Here is a 27,065-nt window from a genome sequence, read left to right on the forward strand (position 1 = left end):
AGTGAGGCTGGAAGGTGCTACCAGGAGACAGGCCAGTACACCAGGAGACGTGGAGGGGGCCATAGGAGGGCAACAACCCAGCAGCAGGACCGTTACCTCAGCCTTTGTGCAAGGAGGAACAGGAGGAGCACTGCCAGAGCCCTGCAAAATGACTTCCAGCAGCCCATAAATGTGCATGTGGCTGCACAAACGGTTAGAAACCGACTCCATGAGGATGGTCTGAGTGCCCGACGTCCACAGATGGGGGTTGTGATCACAGGCTACATGTTGGCTTAGTGGTTAACAGCATTATACTTCAGTATAGTTGTCCTAGGTATGAAGCCAACCAAGGGCGCCATCTGCACGGAGCTTATAAAATCCCCCTATATTAATGCGGGTGGTCCTTGGCTTTCTCCCATAGTCCTAATGTAGACTGATAAGTCTCTTGGCTTCCTATGAAATTCTCCCCGAGATAAAGAGATTGGGAAGATAGATTGTTGGACAATGACTTAGGGTACCGTCACATTTAGAGATGCACCAGCGATCCCAACAACGATATGACCCGGTCAGGATCGCTGGTGCATCGCTAAATGGTCGCTAGTGATCTGTCAAACAGGAAGATCTCACCAGCAATGCAGCAGCGGTCGGCAGTCGCTACTTACCTGTCAGACGCGGCGATGAAGACGTCCTCCCGCCCGCGTCCACGCGTCGCTCGTTGGCGCCAGCAGGAAGCCGCCGCCGAGAAACGGCCCAGGACGTTCTAGCCCGATCAGCGATAACCAGCGGGGGAGCCGGTCGGCGGTATCACACATAGCGATATCGCTAGCAATATCGCTGCTGCGTCACAAAATCGGTGACACTTAAGCGAGATCGCTAGCGATCTCGCTTAGTGTGACGGGGCCTTTAGGGACAGCAGCTTCTGACAACCTTTGAAATCAGAATATGTTGGCGTTGTTCCTACCTTACAGCTTCCATTAATATTCCTTCCCCTTGTATAAGTGTTGGGTCAGCAAATAAATTAGGAAATTGTGGGTAAAAAAATAGTTATAAACAGTTGTACATGAAAGGAGGGGGGGTTCTAGTTACTTTTTGCCATTGGTTACAATAGGATTGGGCTTTAGTGTCCTAGGATTCATGATACAAACTTTTGGGCAACCCCTTGCTATACTGTTCTTCCATCGAGTGCCTGATTATAAAGGGTTTTTCTTTTGGGAACCTCCATGGTCATTCTCGCACAGCTGGTGTTTGGGGAAGAAAAGTGTTATCAAAATAAATGATATAACCATCTTACTATAGTACCCGAAAAGAGTAACAACATTGGGTAATGTAATAATAGAATAAATTGGGCTGAACAGTCACCTAATAATGATGCTTATCAAAGGTCAACATAGAAGCTTGTGTAATCATCTACTTTATACTAAGGACTGTAGCGAAAACAAGGGGCTACAGTAAAGAAAGTTTCTACATTAACATAGGGTGGGATTCTTTACTGTAAAAGCAGTGAGAGTACATTACACTCTAAAGACGTTGTCATGGGAAAATGATATAAAAAGTTACAATGGAACTTAAATAACTTTCTTTAGTCCACGGATTTGACTGGTTGGGGCAGTCGATTTTTAGAGCTGGGACATTCAGGGATTTATCCCAATACCCATAATTAGAGCGAAGGATTTTTTTCTCCTAAGATGAGGAAAAATGTCTTCATCCTCATAAAGGGTTCTGCCTGTCATCGGAACAACATTAGAAGATATTAGGATAAAACATTTTTTTCCTGGCTTTTTTAGCCTTGCAATCTTCAGCGGACCTTCTTGTGCCAGACCATACACAGAACTACTAAGAATCAGTTGTGTCGCTTGGGACTTGGAGTGAGCATTAACTTGATGCTGTATGATCGGAAACTGTAAGCTGATTACTGTATTGGCACTCTTGCACTGTAGGGCAGCATGGTGGCGCAGTGATTAGCAATGTACGATGACTCAGTCGTTAGCACTGTACGATGGCTCAGTGGTTAGTATAGTACGGTGGCTCAATGGTTAGCACTGTATGATGGGTCAGTAATTAGCCCTATACAGTGGCTTAGTGGTTAGAACTGTATGGTGGCTCAGTGGTTAGCACTGTACAATGGCTCAGTGGTTAGTACGGTACGGTGGCTCAATGGTTAGCACTGTATGGTGGCTCAGTGGATAGCACTGTACAATGGCTCAGTGGTTAGCACTGTTGGTTTGCAGTGTTGGGGTTCAGGGTTCATATTTCTACGTTGAAAAAAAGACAGGACAGCACCTCCAAAAATCATACAATGATCTAATGCCGCTAGGCAGAAATATATATAACTGTTCTTAGTTTAACATTCTGATCAGACTGTATGAAGCCCACTGCCTCATCACGGCGAACCTCGTAGTGGGTCATAGCGCCCTAACGGAGCGGAGCCGTGCACCGACCACCACCACAGTGGCAATGTACCAGCAGAACAGAAGGCCCGGTATCTCCAGACCGCGCCGCTCCACCAGCACAAAACCATAGCAACAATGGCCGCCACACAGCACCAACACCAAATGAAAGGAGTCCCCATCGCCCCCATGGAGCGGAGCCGTCGGCGACCACCGCCACAGCGGCGATGCAGCGGCAGGGCGAACGGCCTGGTGTCTCACAGCAGAGCAGAAGGCCCGGTATCTCCAGACCGTGCCGCTCCACCAGCACAAAACCATAGCAACAATGGCCGCCACACAGCACCAACACAAAATGAAAGGAGTCCCCATCGCCCCCATGGAGCGGAGCCGTCGGCGACCACCGCCACAGCGGCGATGCAGCGGCAGGGCGAACGGCCTGGTGTCTCACAGCAGAGCAGAAGGCCCGGTATCTCCAAACCGCGCCGCTCCACCAGCACAAAACCACAGCAACAATGGCCGCCACACAGCACCACACCAAGTGTAAGGAGCAACAAATGTATGTTTGCATGGCTTTTTCCCAACACTACAAAGACATACTGATAGGAAATTAAGATTGTGAGCCCTAATGGGGACAGTGAAGATAATGTCTGTAAAGCGCTGCAGAATATCATGGCGCCATATAAGCAATGAATAATAAGTGTGGAACAACAACATACAGTATTTGCAGCTAGACAGATTGCAAGCCCCTGGGCTGTCACACAACCTCTGTAACCATGCACCATTTAAATTAGTTTCTTTTATTTAGCAATGGGGTATTGGAAGTGACAGGCAGCAGGGGTCTGGTGTTACTGCTACTTCTGTAGAAATGCAGAACTTTATTGACCTTTGTAACCATGACCACTGATTGACACTAGTGAATAGATGCTTGGGTGTTTATTTCAGCACATAAATGTAGTTAGTCCATATGTCAAATGGGCTCTTATGGATGAAATGTAGCGCAGTGAAGTTGTTGCTCGTAGCAAATGATTGCACCCAATCTGTCAAAGTGTTTTGTGTCATGGAGGCCACCAGTGGGTTGTCTCAGTGGGATAGGACTGGGGCCAGTGGGCAGCTACATTTACGAGGGCCTCATGCACCCACCACCTACTTTTCAGTCCAATGTGTTTCTGCCCACAAGTTACAACTGTATCAATAAATAACAGACAAAAAATGACACAGAGACAATCTAATTTTGTCTGAAAATGTTTTTTTCTCTACTGATTCCAGTTACACAGCCTCTATAAATCAGCAAATATATTATTTCACTCGAGAATAGCTATACAAAGAACTACTGTACATTCTCGTCGCCAGCACGCTAAAGGATTCATTGAAACTTTTCCTGAAGAAAACAGAAGAAATGACATTCAATTTCACTAGACTGTCAAAAAGGATTCAGAAAAGTTCTATGAACAGAAAAGTAGACGTTTTGGACTAGATAATAGAACATGAAAAATCTGAAAATAACACGATAAAACAGATCATATCTTATAATGAGACATTCATTTACCATGATTAATATATTGCTGTACATTCCTAGGGTAATCTGATGCTCTACAGTCTCCTTATACAAACTGGATCCAAAAATGTATTCAGTCGGATTTTCTGGGACTAATTCTATCCGTCATTAAAATAAGTGCATCTGATCAGAGCCGGCCTGACATGTCTGCAGAAAAGTCAATGTCACTGCCAATGGGATACAAATCTCTGCGCCACTGACCAACACACAACCAGATATTGAGCCTTAGATGGTACATTGATTCCATGTATCACAGAGATGCATCTGTGGATGGGGCACCGGTAGGATGTGTCCTCTAGATGCGGAGCGGATGTGGCCAACTAACACATGGCCAGATTAGGTAAGGAGCCAAGGAAGACTTTGCTACCACTTAGATGCTACCTAAAACTATGATACATGGGCTTCTCTATTCTATCTCAACACATGTAGAATCTATAAAATCCAAGTCCAGATTCTTAACAACTAGGTAAGAGCACCATATGAAAAAAGGCAAAGACCTCCATAGGGAAGGCGCTAGTCAAGTGCACATTATTGGTCATTGGTCAAGCTTTAACCTCTGAAAGATGAAAAGTTACAAAATTCATGAAGTCAGTCTGATCTAAGTTACCGTTAATTTAATACATCAGAACGACAGACTGGGGAAGGTCAACATTTTAATGATAAACCTACGGGTTCCATAGACCGGAAATTGAGCAGTGACCAATCTGGAAAAAATTTTATGTGATGATTAGTCACAAGTGTAGAAAGCCTAATAACACAAGACCTCAGAGCCATGATAAAATGCGTCCGGTCATGAGAATGTAGCCGAATAGGTTTAGAGTAGGAAAAATGCAGGACCCATTTATGGAAACTCGTACCCCATCAATGCAACGTGGACACCGGCTGCCTGACTACTAGACCAGTCCGCATCACTGATGTCATTTTTATGTTATTTTATTTAAAAAAAAATCTAATTTTTGTTCAGCCAACAAAAAATAATTGTCTCCATTTAAAGAAGAATTGTAATGAGAAATGTCAAAAATGTTAAATTGTAACTTTGTTCTTAAAGCTGATCTGGAAATTCCTAACTAATATTTACTTCCAAAAATAAAATACGTTATTCAAAATCATTCCGGAGCACAACTCTAAGTGCGGACTTTGTATAAATGAGTTCGTTCTTCTAGCCGGGCCACTTATACTGTTCTAACTATTAAGACTTGACTTTGTTTCTCGGTCAAGAGGCACATAAGGTTAGACAAGGGGGAGGCAATTGCTTTATCTATCTATGTTTCCATGTAATAGACACTATCCACACGGCAAGGTCCCAGTAGTAAAAAGAAACCAGTTCTTCCTACGATTCTATTGTCAATTACATAATAGTCCTTTATGGCTACATGTCATACGAAACGTAAAAGAAAGAGGAAGCCGGTAAATCTAGACTAACAGTTGTGATACAATTTAATTATTTTTTAAGATTTTCTGAAGTCAACCAATAAATTATGGACATCGGTAGCTATCACTCAATTTTCTTGACATTCACCCATTGTCTTTTCTTCTTTCTTGACATTCATCCATTGTCTTTTCTTTTTTCTTGACATTCATCCATTGTCTTTTCTTTTTCTTGACAATCATCCATTGTCTTTGTCAACCAACTACCGTCAGTCAATTTTCTAAGCGTCCACATTCTACATCTCATGATTGTTAAACTCGCTTTGCCCTTCCTTATAAAAGTATTCACTTACTTTGTCTTTTCATTACACATTGCTCCATTTCTTTTTAAGTTTCTTTATGAAGATTTGATATAAAAATATCACCAAGCTTCTCTTTGTGCTATACCGTGGGGACTACAGGGTTCAACAAGAGTCATTTATGTACAATGGTATTATGCAATCAGCACGCTGGAAAACAAGGAATGATGAGAGGTGCCATCATTCTAGACTTTTTTTTTTGTATCTTTTAGAGTATCACACAAAAGTCATTTCAAATGAGTGCCGAAATGTAGACAAGTTTTACCGTTAACCACATCAGCGCCAGGGCAGTCTGCAAGGTATCAGACTCCAATGGACCACATCATCCAGGCAGTAAAGACGGTAAAAACAGACAGAATCTCCCTCACCTTAAATTTGAGGCAGTTTATTACAAACCTAAATATAGCAAATATAGATGTGAATTATTATCAGCGACCCTCCTGAGCAGAGAGTATCCAGCGCTGAGTCACTTGTGGAGGTAGGCATCTAACCACAGCTCGCCCGACTTTCTTAGAGATCTAAAGGAATGGAAAAATCAGGTGATATAAAAAAATTATTGAAACTTATACCTATAGTGTTTGTGAATTCTAAACACTGGAAATCTTCACTGCATTGTTCTGGACACAACGATTCATCCATTCTGTTTCTCCTTTTTAGTGGCTTTAATATTTGTGCCTTATTCCCCAAACGTTTTGTGCCACTTTTTAAGTTGCCTTTTTCAAAGTTAACTTTGCTTATCTATATGTTTTACACAAAGTTATGTTTTAGACAGAGTCATTTTTTTTTTTTTTGGAGCATCTCACTCCAGTCCCCATTTGCAGTAAGGTTGCTGGAGGAATTTTTAATTTGGCCCACTTATGTGACTTTTGGTGCTAAAACGTCGCAAAAACTGGTTGAATTTTGCGGCAAAAACATTAGCGAATACCAGAGGTAAAAGAAAGAAAAGTGAATTCAATAATGACGAATCAGGCTCATTGCTTCTGAAAACAATGGTACTCCATTGATCTGATGGGATCTGATCTCACAACCCTTTCCTGATATTTGTCAGATACATTGTAAGTGGATTTCTTCTCCAAGAATTCATCTATCACAATAGATTACAGGGGTTATCCTATGACCAGGATAGGTGATAAGTGTGTGCTTGCTGGGGTCAGAATGCTGGTTCCAGGAATTGAGGTCCCATATCCTCTCTGTGAATGGATCAGCACTGCTCCATTCACTTCTGAGGGTCTATGTGAATAGTAGCACACATATGAGACCATCACTCCCAATAACCGTGAATGGAATGGTGGTCATGGTCCATTCATATGAAGCACAAAGGACCTCTGTTCTTGTGCTCAGTCGGACCCCCATCTATCATAAATTTATTACCCATCCTCAAAGTAGATGATAAATGTTGTTCTTGGGATAGCGTCTCTAAAGGAGGCATTACCAGCTTGTATACATCAGCAATATGTAGTATGGAAGATGTATGGCTGGTTTCACATTTGCGTTTTTTTTTTGCGGTATTTTAGCGCTAAATAGCGCATGCGTTTTTTTTCCCTATACTTTGCATGGGATGCGCTTATGTGCGCATACACATGCGTTTGTACGCGTTTTACCGCGCATGCTTTTTTTGCGGTATGCGCTCGGGCGCACAAAATGCAACCTGTTGCATTTTTTGAGCGTCCGACTTGCCTCAAAAAACGCATGCACGCGCAATGCGTTTTTTTACAGCAAGACACCCATTATAAGTCTATGGTGAGCATATGTGCGCATTGGCATGCTTATGTATGCGTTTTTTTGCACATGCGTTTTTTTTTGTTAACCATGGAATTTAGGGGTTTGGGTTAGAGTTAGGGTTAGTTAAGGGGGTTTAGGGTCAGGGTTAGGGTCAGGGTTAGGGTTAGTTAGGGTTTAGGGTTTGGGTTAGGGTTAAGTATGGTTTGGTTAAGTGTTAGGGTCAGGGTTAGGGTCAGGGTTAGGGTCAGGGTATGGTTTGGTTAAGGGTTAGGGTCAGGGTTAGGGTCAGGGTTAGGGTCAGGGTTAGGGTTAGGATCAGGGTATGGTTTGGTTAAGGGTTAGGGTCAGGGTTAGGATCAGGGTATGGTTTGGTTAAGGGTTAGGGTCAGGGTTAGGGTCAGGGTTAGGATCAGGGTATGGTTTGGTTAAGGGTTAGGGTTAGGGTCAGGGTTAGGGTCAGGGTTAGGGTTAGGGTCAGGGTTAGGGTTAGTAAAGTCATGGTTTGGGTTAGTGTGAGGGGCCACCTAATGTTGGAAAAAAACGCAAACGCGGTAAAAACGCACTAAAAACGCATACAAACGCAAAAAAAGCTGCGTTTTTTTCATGCATGCTCATAAAAATGCTTGAAAAAAACGCAGCATCTGTATGCGTTTGTATGCGCTTTTTCAATGCGTTTTTTTGCGGGAAAAACACGCTGCAAAAAAAAGCAAGTGTGAAACTAGCCTATGTCAATAATGAATCCTGCGCATATCCTCTTAAATGTATCCATACGCCACTTATACCTCAATTAATTCTCTAAGGATTACATCAGGATGGTATCAGCATTACGGAAGGTAACTTTGCTAGGAAACAGTGGTGTAACAACTGCAGTTGCAGTGGTTGCCACTACGAACGAGCCCGGAGGAAGAGGGGTCCGCCAACGCCAGCAAATTTCGGCGCACAGACCCATCGGGCCCATGTGTGTCAATACATGTTGCCAGTCAGAGGCCAGCACCTGACATCAGCGTGCATGTGACCAGGAGGTGCATTGAAGTGATGTCATTATCTCCCATCGCTTGTGTCGCGCCCCTGAGGCTCAGTCGCCACAGAGGTACTGCACCTTCTCCTAAGGTGTGGTGCCCAACCATCCAGGTAAGTTGGAAGCTCCTGACCACGCTCCATCACTCGCACCCCACACAATAGAGTAGTTCAGCGTCACGCACTATTCCATTAACTACATTTCACCATTCACATCTTCCTATTACTTGGGCGCCCAGGGCCACGGTCCGGGTCACCGCTGCTGTGACACATCCCGCTGATACCGGCCCGGTACTGAGTACCCCACGGCCCTGTGAGGGCGACCCAACTTGGCATCACGAACAGGATGACGAGACCCGATGCCATCGGGTTCTGTGTGCCTAAGATTTGTTGGACTTAAAACTTTTGAGAATGTGCAGAAGACCCAATTTAATAGACTGTAAAATGAATATTAAAAATGGCCGTTGGCGTGGAGAAGAAGGGCGTGATGAGATGGGAGGTCCTAGGAAAAGACCGCGAACAGTCTTGGGCCTCCCCTGCCTGAATTACTATGTGACAGCAACATGGCCCACCCCCCGAGGGGTTCGTATACTGGCTTGGTATGGAGGCGCTGGAAGAAGACGCCGCCCCAAGAAGGAGGGGCAGAAGCCAGTGGTGGGAAAGGGGCTGAGAGAGGAGGGAGAAGAACGCCAGAACGCCATCTTGGAGAGAGATGGGAGGAGGCCTGCGGAACGCGGGGAAGTGGATCTCCCCGGCACCATGGCTGAAGGCTCCAACCCAGTGTCCGAGATGAACCGCCAACAGCTGGAGGACGAAATTGCCCAGCTGACGAGCAGTTTGCAACTGAGGCAGGAGGCCTTGTGGAGGCTGAACTGGCAGCACGCCCGGGAGGGGCCTACACCGCCTCTGCTGCACCGGAGCTTCCCCAGGCAGATTCCGTGGAGCCTGCCGCCGCCATCACACCACCGGCAGCATCCGAAGCCCCCTTGCTGCCGCCAGAGGAAGAATTGTATGAGGCCCCGGGAGCTGAAGCGGAGGAAAAGGAGCTCCCGCCCGGATCAGATGCGGCCGGGCAGGTCCCTACAGAGACCCCTGCGGACCTGGAGCCGCCGTTAGCTCCACCGCCGTCCCCGGTGTCCCACCGGGCAGCGCCCACTGCCACTACGCCTGCACCGGAGCAGAGACCGCACTGCCGGGAGGCACCAGGTATACACCCCGGCCCTCCTAATGGGTTACCCCCCGAATTCACGTTATCAGAGGCTGGCTTGCGGGAACTCGAAATGGGGCAGTTGGAAGAGTCAGCTGGGGGCACTAGACTGTTGTAAATGGGGAGGTGGAAGAGGTCCCTACTGAGAAGGGTACGGCTGGAACAGGCACGCACGATTCGGCATCTTCGGGGATTGGAGGAGTCTAGGTCGCTTTGAGATAGTGACCTCGGGATCCCTTAGCTGCCGAGTCCCCATGTAGTCGCCTATCAGCGCCAACAAGCTGTGGCATCCCTCGGTGCTAGACCACGCACCAGAGCACCGGAACTAGCAAGCAACCAGCAACAGGATGAAGACACCCAAAGTATCACATCTGGTAGCAGTTCCCAGTCATCAGCTTCCAGAACCCAAGGAGGGGACCATCACTAGTAACCTGCAGTAAACTAACTCTCGTTACCCAGGAGGGTTTTTGCACAGTTGTGCTTTGTTTTTCCATTAGGTTTTAGCTTTGTTTCTCCAGTGTTGCCCTGTTTTGTTGGCAGCCTTTTCCAATTGAACTAAGGAGATCATGAACGCTGAATGGTCCAGAACTGCAATTGTAAATAGTTTGCACCTCTTTAGGTGCCCTCTCTTGGTTTTACATAGGACACTTTGCGAAGATAACGTCTACCTCATTTGGAGCATGACTCCAATCAAAGGACACTGCAAGAGATCCTGGCTGGGAGCAGTGTCCAGCACTTACAAGAATTATTGAAAAGTTTAATGTGAAGTATTTGATAATGATGTGTCTTATTAGAGTAAATGGCTTTTATATATAGAATGTTTAAATAAAGAGATAAGAGATTTGGATAGAGAATAATAAAGAATTGAAAATCAAGAAAGGCACATCCAGCCCATGAAATGGCAGCGCTTCCCAGGACTCACAACCAAAGATGATATTCCATATTTTTTTATTTCATAGGTTAAAAAAGAGATACAACGCGTTACGGATACAGTGTATATCCTTCATCAGGTATCATAAAAACACAGTACAAACCGGAAAGAAACGTTTTGGATATATCGTCTGGGAACATTATATCCAAATGGATTGAATGATATCATAGAGAGAGTTTGAACGTTGCTTTTTTTTTTTTTTTTTTCTCTCTGGGTTTTTTTTTCCTTTCCTTTCCTTTTGTTTTTTTTTTTTTTTTTTTTCCTTTTCCGTCTTGCATCTATGTTGTCAAGGTTGGATCAATCAGTGGGTGTGTTCCTGAACTGTGTTCCTGAACTTGGTCCACACCCTAAATCAAGTTTCTGAGGCTGGTTTCACATTTGCGTTTTTTTGCGCTGGAAAAAAACGCATACGTGCGCATGCGTTTTTTCCCCTATATTTAACATGGGTGCGCATACCTGCGCGCTGGTAAGCGCATGTATGCGATTTTCATGCGCTGCGTTTTTTTGGGGTGTGCGTTTGTATTTTCCAGATGCAGCATGTTGCATTTTTTGGCCCTGCAAAAAAGCGCATGCGCACGTATGCGCACGTTTTGCGCTAAAAATGGCCATTATAGCCTATGGATGCGCATACGTGCGCACTGGCATGCTCATGTATGCGTTTTTTTGCACATGCGTTTTTTATTGTTAACCATGGAATTTAGGGGTTTGGGTTAGAGTTAGGGTTAGTTAAGCGGGTTTAGGGTTAGGGTCAGGGTTAGGGTCAGGGTTAGGGTTAAGTATGGTTTGGTTAAGGGTTAGGGTCAGGGTTAGGGTTAAGTATGGTTTGGTTAAGGGTTAGGGTCAGGGTTAGGGTTAAGGTTAGTTAGGGTTTGGGTTAGGGTTAAGTATGGTTTGGTTAAGGGTTAGGGTCAGGGTTAGGGTCAGGGTTAGGGTTAAGGGTTAGGGTCAGGGTTAGGGTTAGTAAAGTCATGGTTTGGGTTAGTGTGAGGGGCCACCTAATGTTGGAAAAAAACGCAAACGCGGTAAAAACGCACTAAAAACGCATAAAAACGCTGCGTTTTTTTCATGCATGCTCATAAAAATGCTTGAAAAAAACGCAGCAGTTGTATGCTTTTGTATGCGTTTTTTCAATGCGTTTTTTTGCGGGAAAAACGCGCTGCAAAAAAAAGCAAGTGTGAAACTAGCCTGAGACTGGGATAAAAGGTTGCTACTATATATAAGTGTAACTGAATTTTATACTATTAGGATTTGTACTGTGTTTTTATGATACCTGATGAAGGATATACACTGTATCTGAAACGCGTTGTATCTCTTTTTTAACCTATGAAATAAAAAAATATGGAATATCATCTTTGGATCTGAGTCCTGGGAAGCGCTGCCGTTTCATGGGCTGGATGTACCTTTCTTGATTTACTCATCCTGTGTGAGCCTGAACCTGGCTCTTTCACTTGGATCCACCCGAGGCAAGCTGCAAGCCCTGTCTTCTGGGAAGTATCCCAAAAGGAAGGATTTTTGAGGATACATAATCTAAAGCTATATTAGTCTTCTATCAGGTGAGTGCATAAAATTGTGCACCCTTTAAAGACTACAATATTGTGTTTACGCACTTAGGGCGCCGCGAATTGTCTGTTCTTCTCTCCCAAACAGGGTTTTTTTTGCAAAGAATTGAAAATGTAGATGATGAACCAGGCACCACTGTTGTCACTCAGAGTTAAGAAAAAGAAATGTGTTGATGAAGAACACTGAAGTGGTAGTGAGTAACAGACAATAGCACTTTGAATTAAGTATTGTATAGAAAATTGCACTTTTGACTTAGGATTTTAGATAGTTAATTAAGAATTGTTTGCAACATTCAAGAATGAGTGCCTCTCACATTGGGAAGTTTAGTATAAGAAATGTTTATTCAGCATTACAAAAATTTGTAAGTTCCTGTATTGTCAACTTTGTTTACCTTGCAGCCCGCGGACGTGCTGTGTTTAACGGGGGGGTATGTGGCGCCCCTGAGGCTCAGTCGCCAGAGAGGTACTGCACCTTCTCCTAAGGTGTGGTGCCCCACCATCCAGGTAAGTTGGAGGCTCCTGACCACGCTCCAAGACTCGCACCCCACACAATAGAGTACTTCAGCAAAACCACATTGCGGCTCCTTGCTTAGAGAGTAGCAGAGCACCTTTGGTGGTTCCCTGTTTGGAACACTAGGCATGCTGGGAGGTGGGTGGAGTTGAGAATACATAAAAGTGCGGGATGGTTTAGGATTATAGATCAGTCTGAGGGAGGAAGTCACTCAGAGAGGAGTGAGGAAAGGAGATACCTGGAAGAGGGATGGAGGAAGGAGTGCTGCAGCTGCCTCAGTGATCTGAGCCAGCTGGCACGGGAAAGGAAAGAAGGAGAAAGACATTGAACCGAAGCCTGAGCTTCCATAGGAGGGAAAGACAAGTAAGGAATGTAGGAGTGAAAGGGAACACAGAGGACGTGGGTTAGAGGAAGAACCCTGCCTAGAAGTTCTAAGCGCAAGGCCGGGGCCCGGTCCCCGAGGTTGTATGGACACTAATGGTTCTGCAGCAGACACCGGTAGAGTAGTAGGCTGTAAATGTACTACTCCCATCTAAGACTTGAGGGCACAACAGCAACACTGATAGAGAGCCGGGACTTAGGAGTAGAGAGTCCCCGCAGCAGGCGGGTGCTATAGAGGAGACGTTCAGAAAAGGCACATAAGTTGGCGGAGTGTGGAAGGCAGCATTCCATTTTGCCTGGAGGTTGACTGAGTCCCTGACCGGGAGGACACGGCACAGAAGCGGGCACTACAGACTGTGAGTAAAGCTTTGGAACTACATGCCCTGGTGTCCTCCATTCCTTCCTGCGTCCGTCCGCCTGGCACTGCTGCATCCCCTGCGCCAAACACTACACCATCTAAGTGTCTCCACATCTACTCTGCCCTGGGACAACAGCCCTGCCTGTGGAGGGCTATAACATCATTGCCGCACCACACCATTTGTCCCGGAGGATCTGTCTGCAGCGTTGGCTTAACACCTCCCTTGCCGAACACCACAGGTGGCGTCACGAACTATTCCATTAACTACATTTCACCATTCATATCTTCCTATTACTTGGGTGCCCAGGGCCACGGTCCAGGTCACCGCTGCTGTGACACATCCCGCTGATACTGGCCCGGTACCAAGTACCCCACGGCCCTGGGAGTGTGACCCACTTGCACGCTAAAGTCACCTGGCGCCAGGAGAGGACGCCGCACTGAGAGGGAGCACACAGAAGGTGAGTATTTTTTTTAAATCAATGAGTTCACAGTGCCCATGGCCAAACTACTACATATATGACTATGGGCTGTCCATTATACTACATGTATGACTATGGGCAGTGCATTATACTACATGTATGATTATGGGCTGAGGATTATACTACATGGATGACTATGGGCTGTGCATTATACTACATGTATGACTATAGGCTGTACATTATACTACATGGATGACTATGGGCTGTGCATTATACTACATGTATGATTATGTGCTGAGCATTATACTACATATATGACTATGGGCTGTACATTATACTACATGTATGACTATGGGCTGAGCATTATACTACATATATGACTATGGGCTGAGCATTATACTACATATATGACTATGGGCTGTGCATTATACTACATGTATGACTATGGGCTGTGCATTATACTATATGTATGATTATGGGCTGTGCATTATACTATTTGTATGATTATGCGCTGTGCATTATACTACATGTATGACGATGGCTGTGCATTATACTACACGTATATGTTAGGCATCAGGTTCCTGTCGCTGCACAGCAGGAATCTCAAGCCTTGCCTTCGGCGGTCTCCCATTCCACTCCGGCTGCAGAGGAGGCTGCTCAGCAGACTCGTTGATCCCGGCGCTCTGCTCAGACCAGCACTGTGGGTTTGGTTGCTGCTGCTGCCACCTCTGGTCCAGCTATAGCAACGCATGCTGGTCAGCAGCGAGCTACTCCAGGGACTAAGTCCTCCTTTCGGTCCACTGAGCATGCCCATGGGATGACCTCTCATTGGAGATCGGAGGTCAGATGCTCAGGTCCTTCTCCAGCTCGGATTGAACCATCAGGAAGGTCCCGGAAGGACGCTGCTATAAAAGGTTCGCATGGCCGATCGGCCATGCGCTAGTATACACAGTAATTGGTAGAGATGTGTGTGATGATGGATGCTTGTGAACCGCTGAATGACTCATTATGAAACCCCTTCCCTTTGATACGCATGTTAGTAGGGCTTAGAGTCTGGTCTCAGAGCCTAGTTGTGGCACTGCCTAGCGCCGCAGTGCTTCCAGGACCTCTCACATGCTAGCGCCAGAGTGCGTCACTCTACCTTAGGCGTAAATTACACTTATGCTAAGGGGTCCCATGACTTCTATGTACGCCTGTGGTGAGTATAATGGTTTATTTTTTTTCTATACATTAATGAACAGCGGCAGAATGTTGGAGAAATACTAGGATAGGGCCCAAGATAAAAGACATATGCCAGGATCAGAGATATATATTAGGATGGGGTCCATGGTAAGGGACATATATAAGGATGGGAGATATATGCCAGGATGGTGCCAAGATGAAGGGCATATATACCAAGATAGAAGGCATATATACATATATATACCAGGATGAATGACAAATATATTCTCAGGATGGGGTGCGGTCCAAATCTTTCTCCGGGGCCCATCAGACTCTAGTTACGACACTGCTAGGAGATATACCAGTAAGTTAAAGGACTATACGTATGTGTGCTCTGTGGCTGTATTGATTATATAGTCATGGAGAATTCCTTGAGGATTAGTATAGAGATTGTATTATCAGGAATGAGTCTTACCCAACAACATCGCACATAGCGTTAGATAGCGTCTTCTCCTCATAGCAGACATTATACTTCTTACACAAGGAACGCACGAGGGGAGCGATCTTGTAATAGTTGTGGCGAGGCATGGTAGGGAACAGACTAGGAAGGGAAAAACACACATGATGGCAAATTGTGCTGCAAAGTATACAACAGAATTACAATAAAAGTACATAAGTACGGCCATTGGTTTAAGGGAACAAGTCATCATTAAATGAACTATTTTTAATAATGATTTTTTTTCCAATTTTTTTTCCATATCACTATCGATGTCATTAAAAAGGCTTACAATTTCCACACTAATATTAGACAAACTCCCTGTTCTCTTCATCGGCAGCTACAGACTGGCACAGACTCTATTGACATCTAAAGAAATATTTTCTGCTCATGCTCTGATCTGAACAAATGTCATACTGCAGGAAGGGAGTGGAGGTGAGCTGTGACCATCACCTATTGTGATGAATGGTGTGATCCTGTGTCATGTGTATAAAGAGGTGTTATCATTTCATTTCATAATCCTGTCTGTAATGATAATGAAACACAAAGAAAAAACACAGTATGACAAATGTGCAAAAGTACTCTGTTGTAAAAAATATATAACAGTAGTCAGCAATTGCTAGTAAAAAAAATTATAACAAAAACAGGGTATTTAGTTGATACGTTTCTTGCAAAAAATGTATACTAAGCCACTCCACCAACGTCACGGTATACCCCTTTCGGAGCAGTCCTATCTAATGTATTTAAAACCTGATCATGTGAACAGTACCTATATGAGCAGGATTCAGAAAGGTGCTTCCTGATATGGGCACGCTGTGTAAGACGTCTCTTTATGTGCATGTCTATGGAAGGTTTGGGAGCTGTCCGTCCCTCTCTTGTGTGGCATGCGCATAAAGAGCCGTCTTACACAGCGTGCTCACATCAGGAAGCACCTTTCTAAATCCTGCTCATATAGGTACTGTTCACATGATCAGGTTTTAAATACCTTAGATAGGACTACTCCGTTAAGGGTTACCGTGACGAGGTGGAGTAGCTTGGTATACATTTGTCATACTGTGTTTTTTCTTTGTATTTCAGTCTTTGGGTGGTGTGAACACTGTCCAACCGACCTGTTCACTTTTGTGCATGTCACATGTGTTTTTAATCTCTAATGATAAAGAGACTGCTGAAAAGGCATCTGTGCATAACATGAAGTGTGAATCTGGTATGGAGGGAATCTGTCAGCAGGTTTTCGGACCCCTAATTAATGTCATCTATGTAAAGTCCCTGTAATGTTTATTATGTCCATACCTTTGTTTTATAAGTCCACCTCTCTATTTTATAGAAATCCATTGGCAATTTTTTAAGCAAATGAGACACAAATGTGTGGGCTTGGTCCTATACTTAATTCCATGCCCGCTATCAGTCTTCTGTCTTTGATTGAAAAGTCATTCTTCTCTATGATCTGCTCCACCACCCCAGATCTAGCACAAACGGTGTAATTTCCCGGGGTGGCCATTCCAGCTCTTGCAACGTCAACAAGACCACACTGAACATGCGCCACCCCCCGCAAAGACGGTGCTTGCGCTACATGAGGAAGAAGGAGTGCAGAGAAGAGTGACCTGTCAGTCACAGCGATAGGTGGGGAAAGAGGGGGAGAGGCCAGAGAGGTGTAAACGTAGGGTGAAGCCGCCTGCAGTTGTGGCTCATTTGCCTAAATATTCGCCAATGGATTTCTAAAATGGAGACATGGACTTATAAAACAAAGGTAGGGATTTCATCGACATCACAGGACTTTTTTTCCTAGATGTTATTAGTTTGGGGTCCAAAACCTGCTGATTGGTTCCCTTTAAGTCTAGTGGCCAGTGTGAACATTAATGGTAGTGAACTAGAAACTGAAGAAAAACAATACAAACATATGTAACATAAGAACCCGATTTAAACAATAGGCCACTTCCTACTCACTGATGTTCAATCTGAAAGTTGAGGTGTCCACTGAACCAGTCATTGAAGAAGGAGGGCTCAATGTTGCATGTTGCCGCCAGCTGTGGTTATGGAAAAATCTACAGTTAGACTACGGCAGGTACCTCTGATCCACAGGCTCATCGCCCTTTCAGTGTGTTGGTTGTAAAAATGAAGAAATAGAGATCGGAATGTGGATAATGAACATATAGACTAAAAGATAAATCACTTATACGAAGGTTGCCTCTCACCTGACTCGCCAGCCAATCTCTGTATTTTTCCTTGTCAATCTCCATAGGAATGTGATTCATCTGCGTCACCCAGACAAACCAATGGGATTCTAAAAACCTACAAACAGCCAAGAGCAATATTAATTATCATACATTTTATACCTAAAGGGGAATAGAACTAAACCCTAGTAGTCTCTGTGACGTGAGGTTATACTGTATGTATCTCTATAGTAAAGAGATGGGGGACATTTACTTACACTGGTCTTAGGGCTTGTTCACATGTTGTTTTTCTGCTGCCAAGCAGAGCAGAGGTGTGAGTCATTTCAAACACCTCTGCATCTGCAGCTCTCATCCCACAGCGTTTTCCGTGTAGGGAGAGAGGGAGTAGAATTAACAGCGTTGTAAGAGAAGAGCTGCAAGAAGTGTTTGTAATGGCATACAGTTCTGCTCTACTCTCTTGCCCCCACACTGCCTGCTGTGAAAATGAAAGTGGCAAGAGGTGTTTCTAATGACACACAGCTTTTCTTGCTCTACACAACAGAGGCAGAGATCAGTGAGGAGAGCAGGGCTGTGTGTCATTACATCTTCCACACAGAGAAAGCCAGTTCAAATTTTCTCTGGGTGCATGTTATTTTTCCCCCTGCATTATGCCTCCTGCTTATCATTGGTCAACATCATACAGGGGAAAAGTAAACGCCCCCAGAGATGAATCTCTGCTAGCTCACCCTTGGTCTTAGCGAAAATCATAATCTAAACTTTACATCCTATTATCAGCTGTGCAATTACGATTCCATATAAGCCATGTGCCATTAGTAGGTAAATATTCACTTTGTGGCCACGTGACCAAGACACAAGAGCAGTGCAGGAATTAGCAATGATGCCATATCATTATGCCAGTAGGTGAAGTGGAACTATTAACTCTTATAATGGTTGTGTAGAACCAGGTGACTGCAAAATATAGAGACCAAGCAGAACCGTATCAGAAGTCACAATCCCACTCCTCAATTTACCCTAGGGATGCAGTGATTGACAGCTCAGCATTCCTATGGATTGCAGGGGAGTGCCGGACAGTCAGCATTGTGAGTGATGACTCGGCCATCCTATAAATTGCAGAGGCACGCTGAGCTGTCAGTTTTTGTATATGGGATTTCCTTGCAGCCCAGTTTGGTTGAGCCTACTGGAGATCCTCCAGGTGTCGTCCGTTCAGGGTGATTGCTTTGCATTTAGCTGGCTGACTATGCTGGAGCTATGGCCAGTCGTTGCTTTCAGCTCAGTGGTGTGTTTACTCTGAACCTTGATATTCTTGCCTTTTGACTATCCATTTGTCTTACCCCTTCTGATGCACTCTGACCTTGAAATTCTGACCCCAGACTATGGCCTGACTACGCCTTTGTCTGTTCCCTGTTTATGGTGTACGTGTACCCCCCTGACTCCTGACCTTCGACTTTTTGACTTAGCCAACTCATGGCATTACAAGAAGCACATGAGTCATATATATCAGAAATAAAATGAATGGAGCTGGCTGACAAACTTTATGAATAATTTATTGTATATTATCCGTTATATCAGTTATGGGACTTCTGATAGAATTGGTAACTTAGTAACTACAAACTTAGAAAAGTTCTCAGAAAGCAGAGCTTTACTCAGCCTACGAGACTCATCCACTCCAAAGATCATACGATGTGAAGGTTTCTGGCTCTTATCATTTGCTGCTCTTTATCACATTTTATAACCTTGCATTAGACTACAGTTGGGAAAGTTTCGCTGATAACTGTAACAAGTTCATTAAACACGGTAGGATTGGGGTCACGATGACACGTGTGCAAGGTCATACCTGACAGCATTGAGCAAGGCGATGGATCCCAAAATTCCATAGAAAGGAACAAATGTATGGAAATATCGAATGTAATACGAAAGTGACCAAGCCATATCCTGCAAAACAGGTGAAATATTAGGAAGAGTTTACCCAATATGATTAACTTCTCTACATATCCATGAATTTATCAAAATCAGGTTAGGAAAGTCTGTTTTTCTTAAAGGGATCCTGTTTGAAACCTTTACTACTCTCAACCCCTCCCCTCCAAACAACTAATATAAATGTGAAGCCCTGCAATTAGTCAGTTGATCCCTTTATGACCCTAAAGCAATGCTACGGCAGTAAGAAATCACAATTTGCAGTTTGCTTCTGGAAGTCCATTGGGTATGACCATGCACTTCTGCCTCCTCAGCCTCATACTTTATTTCCTACCAAGCAGCAACCTGGATACACTAATGATGAATGGGGGTCTTAGTGGTGGGAAACCCAGTGATCAGACATTAAAAGGAATCTTTTCAGCAGGATTTTATATGTAGTCTGAGAGCAGCATAATGTAAGGGCCTGAGCCTGATTCTGGCGATGTGTCACTTACTAGGATATGTGCTGTTGTTTCAATAAAATCGGTGTCTTATCAGCAGGAGATTATCACTGCAGGACTAGATGTCTCATGCCTTCTAGTCAACTGTTCTGTGTATCTCCGCCCCCACCACTGATTGGCAGCTTTCTGTCTGTCAATGCACATTGTACTCAAAAAGCTACCAATCAGAGGTGTGGGTGGTGTTATACAGAGCTCAGCATTCTAAGAACTGCTAGATCTGCTGCAGATAAAACAGTAATTGTATCAAAATGACAGCAAGCAGCTCAGTGAGTAACACATCTCTGGAATCAGGGTTTCTGCCCTTACATCATGCTGCTCTCAGTTACATAGCAAAAAATGCCGACAGATTCCGGTTAATGACCTATGCAGTGAAGAGGTGATAAATGGTTTGTAACCTCTTCTTAACCGGACAAAAATAAGACTATTAAAATTGGTCATATTGCAGGACAGTGAAATAAATATTATATTAACCCCTGATCGGAAGAAATTCCTCTAAACTAAGGCTGTATTAACCAGACAATATAATGATTGAGAATGCTCACACAAAGTGCACATTAGTAGTTTGGTAAGCTGGTTGGGGAAGATTCATCAAAGCAAATATAAAAAAAGTGGAGGGGATGATCATAGCAAAAAAAATATCAGGCTGCAGCTTTCTATCTAAAAAAAAGTCATCTAAAATATGAGCTACAATCTGATTGGTTATTATTACAATAGAACAACAAGAAGAGTCCCAAGGCCTAAATAGAAATGACTGTCCACAACATGGCCCATATAATACATAAAAGTGTCATAGAGAATTCATATTATGTTAGGATTAAATACAGAGAATACAATGTTGCAGTCATTTGTGATAGATGCATCAAATTGTTGCACGGGTGTTGATCAATTGTTGTATTCTTAAATATAGTTACAGACATTTCTTTAGTTTTTAAGACGTTCACCAAGTGTTTAATTATGGAGCAAATGAGTAATAAATGTGTCCCACAGCAGATCAGACATTATTTTGGAGGCCACATGCAGCGCTAGTTACAGCGTGAAACGGCCGTCTTGTAAATGCTGCTTGTGTGCGCGATCCCCACTGAGCGCTAGAACGCGCGTCACCGCTCCCGGGGTGAGTGACGCTTACTTTCTTCTACTGGATGTAAAGTTCACATCTGCTGCATGTGGATCACCAACCCTGAAGGATGAGGATCTGGCGAATCCACTGCCGGAGTGGCCGTCGGAGCCAGTTCCGCTCGTTTTTACATTTGTTTTGGAGTAAAATAAACCACAAAAACGAGATTCCATTGATAAGTATGGGTCAAAGTAATTTGGCAGGAAATGTTAAGTAAATATTTCTGGAATGAATATATTACTTATAAGGTATTTTAGATGATGAATTGAAGTTATAGGCCCAAAGTCAGAAGCTTAATGACTAAGAAATTCTGAAAATCTGCCTGAAAAAGTGCTCAAAAGATTGAACAAGTGCATTTGTACGTCAAAACGACCTGCTATTCACGTGTTCAGGCTTTTCATTGTCTTTTAACCTCTTTGCATTTCAAAAGATGCAAAGCAGATAAAAGAAATTGATCTGACCATTTCAGGGACATCTGCTTGAAATACATAAAGGAGCCAGTGGGGACCCAAAAGCCCTGAAGATGTCTGGGTCCTTTGTGACGGTTTAATAGATACTGCAAAAAAAGAAAGCGTTTACTGACGTAGGTGACATCGTGGGCACCTACCCTAAAGATCACATTAAGGCCCGTCATACTTTTCTTGACTTATTGCTTCTTTAAAAAGCATATAAATTATAATTAGCTATGTCCTATAGTACAGAAGACACTTACCACCCAGTCCTTGCGAGTTATCATTGTCTTCATAATCTGAATTGTAAAGTACAGTGGTATCAAAAGTGGAGGAAAAACTGCAAGTGAAAAAAGACACATTACTGCTGGTGTCTTACTATGCAATAATAATTATAATAGCAATTATTGAGGTCGTCCATTGTGGATTTTGACGTGTGTTTAGGATCATTATCCATTTGTAGACACCATCCTCTTTTCAACTTCAGCATTTTTACATGTGGCATTATGTTCGCATCAAGAACTTGTAGAAATTTCATTGAATCCATTCTTCTCTCTACTCGTGGAATGTTCCCTGTGCCATTGGCTGCAACACAACCCCAAAGCATGATTGATCCACCCCCATGCTTAATGGCTGGCGAGATGTTCTTTTCTGGGCCCTTTTTTCTCCACACATACTGTTGATCATTGTGACAAAAGAGTTGTATTTTAACCTCCTGGGTCCACACGACTTGTTTCCAACATTCATCAGGCTTGTTTAGATGTTATTTTGCATACCGTAATTCTGATGCTGAATTTTATGCTGAGGACGAAGGAGATATTTTCTTCTGATGACTCTTCCATAAAGGCCATAATGGTGCAGGTGTCTCTGAACAGTAGAATATTGTACCACAACTCCATAGTCTGCTAAATCTTTCTGAAGGTCTTTTTCAGTCAAGCAGGCGCTCTTATTTGCCTCTTTAGCAATCCTACAAACAGCTCTCACTGACATTTTGCTTGGTCTTCCAGACCATATCTTGACCTCTACTGTTCCTGTTAACTGCCATTTCTTAATTACCGTATTTTTCGGACTATAAGACGCACTGGACCATAAGACGCACCCCAATTTTAAGATGGAAAATAGGAAAAAAAATAATGTGTCAAATGGGGGTCCGTCTTACAGTCCGAATTCAGCTTACCAGGGAAGGGATCCGGCACAGGTGGAGGAGTGGTCACAGAGGTCATTGAGTGCTCCAGGCTGGTGCGGTGGTGGCGGCTCTGTGCTGGGGCAGGTGGGCTGTGCTGGGGCAGGTGGGCTGTGCTGGGGCAGGTGGGCTGTGCTGGGGCAGCTGGGATGTGCTGGGGTAGGTGGGCTGTGCTGGGCTGGGGAAGCTGTCCTGGGGCAGGTGGGCTGTGCTGGGGCAAGTGGTCTGTGCTGGGATGGGGCAGCTGTCCTGCGGCAGGTGGGCTGTGCTGGGGCAGGTGGGCTGTGCTGGGATGGGGCAGCTGTCCTGCGGCAGGTGGGCTGTGTTGGCGCAAGTGGGCTGTGCTGAGGCAAGTGGGCTGGGGCAGGTGGGCTGTGCTGGGCTAGGGAAGCTGGGGCAAGTGGGCTGTACTGGGCTGGGGCAAGTGGGCTGTGCTGGGTTGGGGCAGCTGGGCTCTGCAGGGTGAGGATGGCGGCGGGCTGTGCTCCGGTGCAGGGGCAGCGGCTCCGCCGGCATTTCCTCGCAGCCCGGAGGCCCCCGCACATCCGTTGCTGGCTGCCGCCATGTTCCCGGAGGCCACCGCAACATGGCGGCAGCCAGCAACGGATGTGAGGGGGCCTCCGGGATGCGAGGAAATGCCGGCGGAGCCGCCGCCCCTGCACCGGAGCACAGCCCGCCGCCACCACTGCACCGCAGAGCCCCGCCCGCTGCCACCACCGCAGAGCCCCGCGGCACCCGCACCAGCCATGATTGTAGGTTAGTATATTGCGACCATAAGACGCACGCCCCACTTTCCCCCAAACTTTTGGAGGAAAAAAGAGCGTCTTATGGTCGGAAAAATACGGTACATTTCGAACTGAGGAAAGGGCAACTTGAAAACGCTTTGCTATCTTCTTATAGCCTTCTTCTGCTTTGTGGGCCTTCACCATTTTCAGAGTGCTAGACAACTGCTGAGAAGAACCCACGGCTGCTGTTTTTTTGGTACCATGTTAGAGGAGGCTGGGTTTTTATAATGTTGGGAAATTTGCATCACCTGGCCTTTTCTAACGATTATAGTGAACAAACCATAACCCTAACAGGATAATTAAGGTATGATTATCTGCTCATTCAAATCTCAAAGGGTTTCCAAACTTTTGCATTGGCTCATTTTCCTTTTTGTATTAAAAAAAAATTGCAATATATATATATTGCCTAAAATACAGAGGAAATGTGTCATCTTTAACTTTAGGCCTTTTAGAGATAAATTCATCTTCAACTTGCTTAACTGTTCATAATAACAGTAATTTTGACCAGGGGTGCCCAAACTTTTACAAGATACTGTATATTACAGTTTTATCTAATTGTGCCTTCCATTTTCTTGCAGCTGTAGATGTGTTTTAAAATCTAGGACAAGTTCAGATTCTGGCGGTCATTTTCTAGGGGGATGTAGGACAGAACATACAAAAAGGATTTGCTCTCCTTGTGACACTTGTGTATTTTAACCTCTAGTCCTACGTAAACCAGTAATCCCATTATAAATCCAATTACTCACTGAGAAAGAAGTACTGATGTTGGTGATTGTAGGGCAGGAACTTTATCTTCTTCTTGCCATACTGTAAAGAAAAGGCATTGATTTACAGTCAGTATGTGCACAGACCAACAGTGGACGGCTACTCTCTGTGCAGTCACTCATATAGTCATGGTACACCTGTATATTATATGACGCTTATCAGTGTGACAGTTGATACTATGTTTAATTCTAAGAAGATACTTATGGTTGGGTAAGTCTCATACCTCCACTGGTTGTGTCTCTCCAAGCACGAAAATATGTACCATGTTGACGTCTGGATCCTTGCTGAAGATGTTAGGTTTGGCATGATGTTGGAAATGGCGATGGTTCCACCAGTTTGCTGATGCTCCCTGCAGACAGATGGACCCATATGAGCTGGGAAGCAAGACCAAGTCTCCATCCATAGTCCTTCTCCTATAACCTACTGTATTAATTTTGGACTAATGACATGGACCAGACATTCAAACACTTGCATGCAGAGTCCATGTGTTACCACTGGAGACACAAAGTTCTATTGATGCATTTTGGATTTTTTTTTATATGAATAATCAGTTTGTTGCCAGCTTTAAATTTGTTGCCTCATCTCATTAAATGTTTTCATTTGCAAAGGTTAACGGCCACCTCTGCAATCTACAAGAGGTGGCCGGTGTCCTAGACAAATTCGCAAACACAGTGTCTTCAATAAAATGTCGCCGTAGTGTGGTTTGCGCAGGCGCTAATTCCGACACTATGCGCACGCGCTGCCTCCGGCGCCACACATCCCGGCTTTGGACAGAAGGACGCATCCTCTATTATATATAAGGTACCAAATACCATGAGCATCATGACATCACCTTTAAATGGCCAATGACAAATTTGTGGCCAATGTGGTTCCATCTCGATTTTTTGAAGACTGATAGGTGTCCAAAATCATGCTGCAACCACCCAGCCTGGGCCTGTACAGGAAAATGAAAATTACAGTCTGATGCTCCATTACAATAGTGCATACGATATGATACATTGCGTAGAGGCAGGTTACTAGTAGGGCGATTTTACTAGCTCACCTGAGAAATAGTGAGCAGCAGAATGGTGATGAAGGTTGGTATCCACCCTGTACCAAGGTAGTTGACAGTAGCCCAGGCAAGAAACTCCAGAGCCACAATATGTGCTAGGTAAAGGCCGAAAAAAACCCAACTGGCATTAAAGAGGTCCATTTCTTTTGCGGTCTTTCGTAGCTTTTCAAAGTCTTGAACTTGCTGAGCCTGACGGTAAAAGGTAAGAGAGCGATCAATGAAGCTTACCATGTCAGCAGGTAACCACCATCCAATGTGATCAGCCCATATTACTCTCATATTAGCACCAATCCTATAGAAAGTCAATTAATGTATTTGCACGATTTTTCCGGAGTGGGGAGACCCAAGGCTCCTCAAAGTGAACGCATGGAAGATCTAGGACTTCAGTGAAAGAAGCAGGAACCAGCCACCACGGTGCCATGATTTATCAAAATTGAAAAGATTAGCTCGCCAATATATCACTCCATCCTCGCAGACAACTTTGGAAATTTACAAGCCCGTTGGCCAAGGCAAATAATAGAGTTCAACTGAAAAAAAGAAGTGCTGAAATTTTAATATTAATAATCCACTTTATTCAAATTAATTCTTACGTTCAAGACCGGAGGGTGGAAATGTGGCAGAAATCCAGATCACGGTCCTGCTATGACGACTCTTTAATGGATTTTGAATAAAAGGGATTACTTTTTTATTGGTGATTTCAGCTCTTCTTTTTTTGATCGGGCCATGATTTAACATTGGTTATCGACTCCTTAACTACTCGGGTATTTATAAAACACTACTGTATATAATATATACGGTAAATACATAAGCACCATCAAGACAGGTCACATAGTTGCTAAGGTCCTTAGAAAGAGTGGGGCCCTAGTCCTGCATGGTCCTATCCACTGTTATTGAGGGAATACTCAACCACATAATGGCTATAATAACTTATAATAACATATAATGGTTAGGCTCGTCGGACCTTTCTTATGAGCCCCCTCCCTTTTATGCTAGCCATTGAGTTAAGTTATAAACTGACTATTCAATCTGACAGTGGATTGGCCAAAAATAAATTCAGAATTGCACTTTAATACCATTTATTAATCATTCAAGTGTTCATAGATGGATTTTGTCAGACACAGCTTGTAAAATCAAACACTTTTGCAAGTTACTGCTTATTAAAATTTGCAGCCATTCTTGAGATATTAATACTTTTCTTTTTTGTCTACAACTTATTACCTAGGAGACCGACCACCTCTGCTGTCTAGCTTGTAAAGCATTGTGATGAAGCCGGCCAGGATTAGGCGGTTACGGTGCGTTTCAGTGATCCTGGCCAGCTTCAAAGCAATGCTTACAAGCTCAATAGCAAAGAGCTTGTAAGCGCTTGACATGTCCTGCTGTTTATCAACGGTGGCCGGTTCTCTAGGGAAACAAGCTTTAAACACTCGAAAACTAATGTGTTACTTTCTCAGGAACGGCTGAACATTTTAACTAGCAGTAAATTGTATTTACAAGCACTATCTAATATTACCCATTGATGAAAATGGAAATAACACTTTAACATATCATAAATATAGAAAAGAACAAAAGCACAGATGATATGGAAATGGTGGCGAAATAACGGCACTGGTTCCCACAGACGAAAGCAATCTATACAATTATTTGCAGTAACCCATTGCATTTCAGCAATGTCCAGAGAATACAGCAGACTAAGAATGGTATTAATAATAGAGGAGCGCTGAGT

The 27,065-nt window shown here is 44.1% G+C and overlaps 1 protein-coding gene across 3 annotated transcripts in view; it reads right to left on the minus strand.

Annotated features, from left to right (window-relative positions):
* Positions 1-3,592: 3,592 nt before the first annotated feature.
* Positions 3,593-27,065, minus strand: part of LOC141088075 (fatty acid desaturase 2-like) — a 40,216-nt gene continuing 16,743 nt past the window's right edge. For all 3 annotated transcript variants that reach the window (XM_073573968.1, XM_073573966.1, XM_073573967.1), the window contains 10 exons: positions 25,334-25,531; positions 25,124-25,225; positions 24,515-24,640; positions 24,273-24,333; positions 21,822-21,898; positions 19,416-19,513; positions 17,603-17,699; positions 17,355-17,434; positions 15,390-15,515; positions 3,593-6,166 (listed from right to left, as the gene is read on the minus strand). In XM_073573968.1, coding sequence (XP_073430069.1) covers positions 6,115-6,166; positions 15,390-15,515; positions 17,355-17,434; positions 17,603-17,699; positions 19,416-19,513; positions 21,822-21,898; positions 24,273-24,333; positions 24,515-24,640; positions 25,124-25,225; positions 25,334-25,531 — 1,017 coding nt within the window. In that variant the 3' untranslated portion in view covers positions 3,593-6,114. The remainder of the gene's footprint in view (positions 6,167-15,389; positions 15,516-17,354; positions 17,435-17,602; positions 17,700-19,415; positions 19,514-21,821; positions 21,899-24,272; positions 24,334-24,514; positions 24,641-25,123; positions 25,226-25,333; positions 25,532-27,065) is intronic.

Source organism: Dendrobates tinctorius, unplaced genomic scaffold (assembly GCF_039654945.1).
Source record: "Dendrobates tinctorius isolate UK_male_01 unplaced genomic scaffold, ASM3965494v1 ptg000037l, whole genome shotgun sequence".
NCBI classification, from domain to species: Eukaryota; Metazoa; Chordata; class Amphibia; order Anura; family Dendrobatidae; genus Dendrobates; species Dendrobates tinctorius.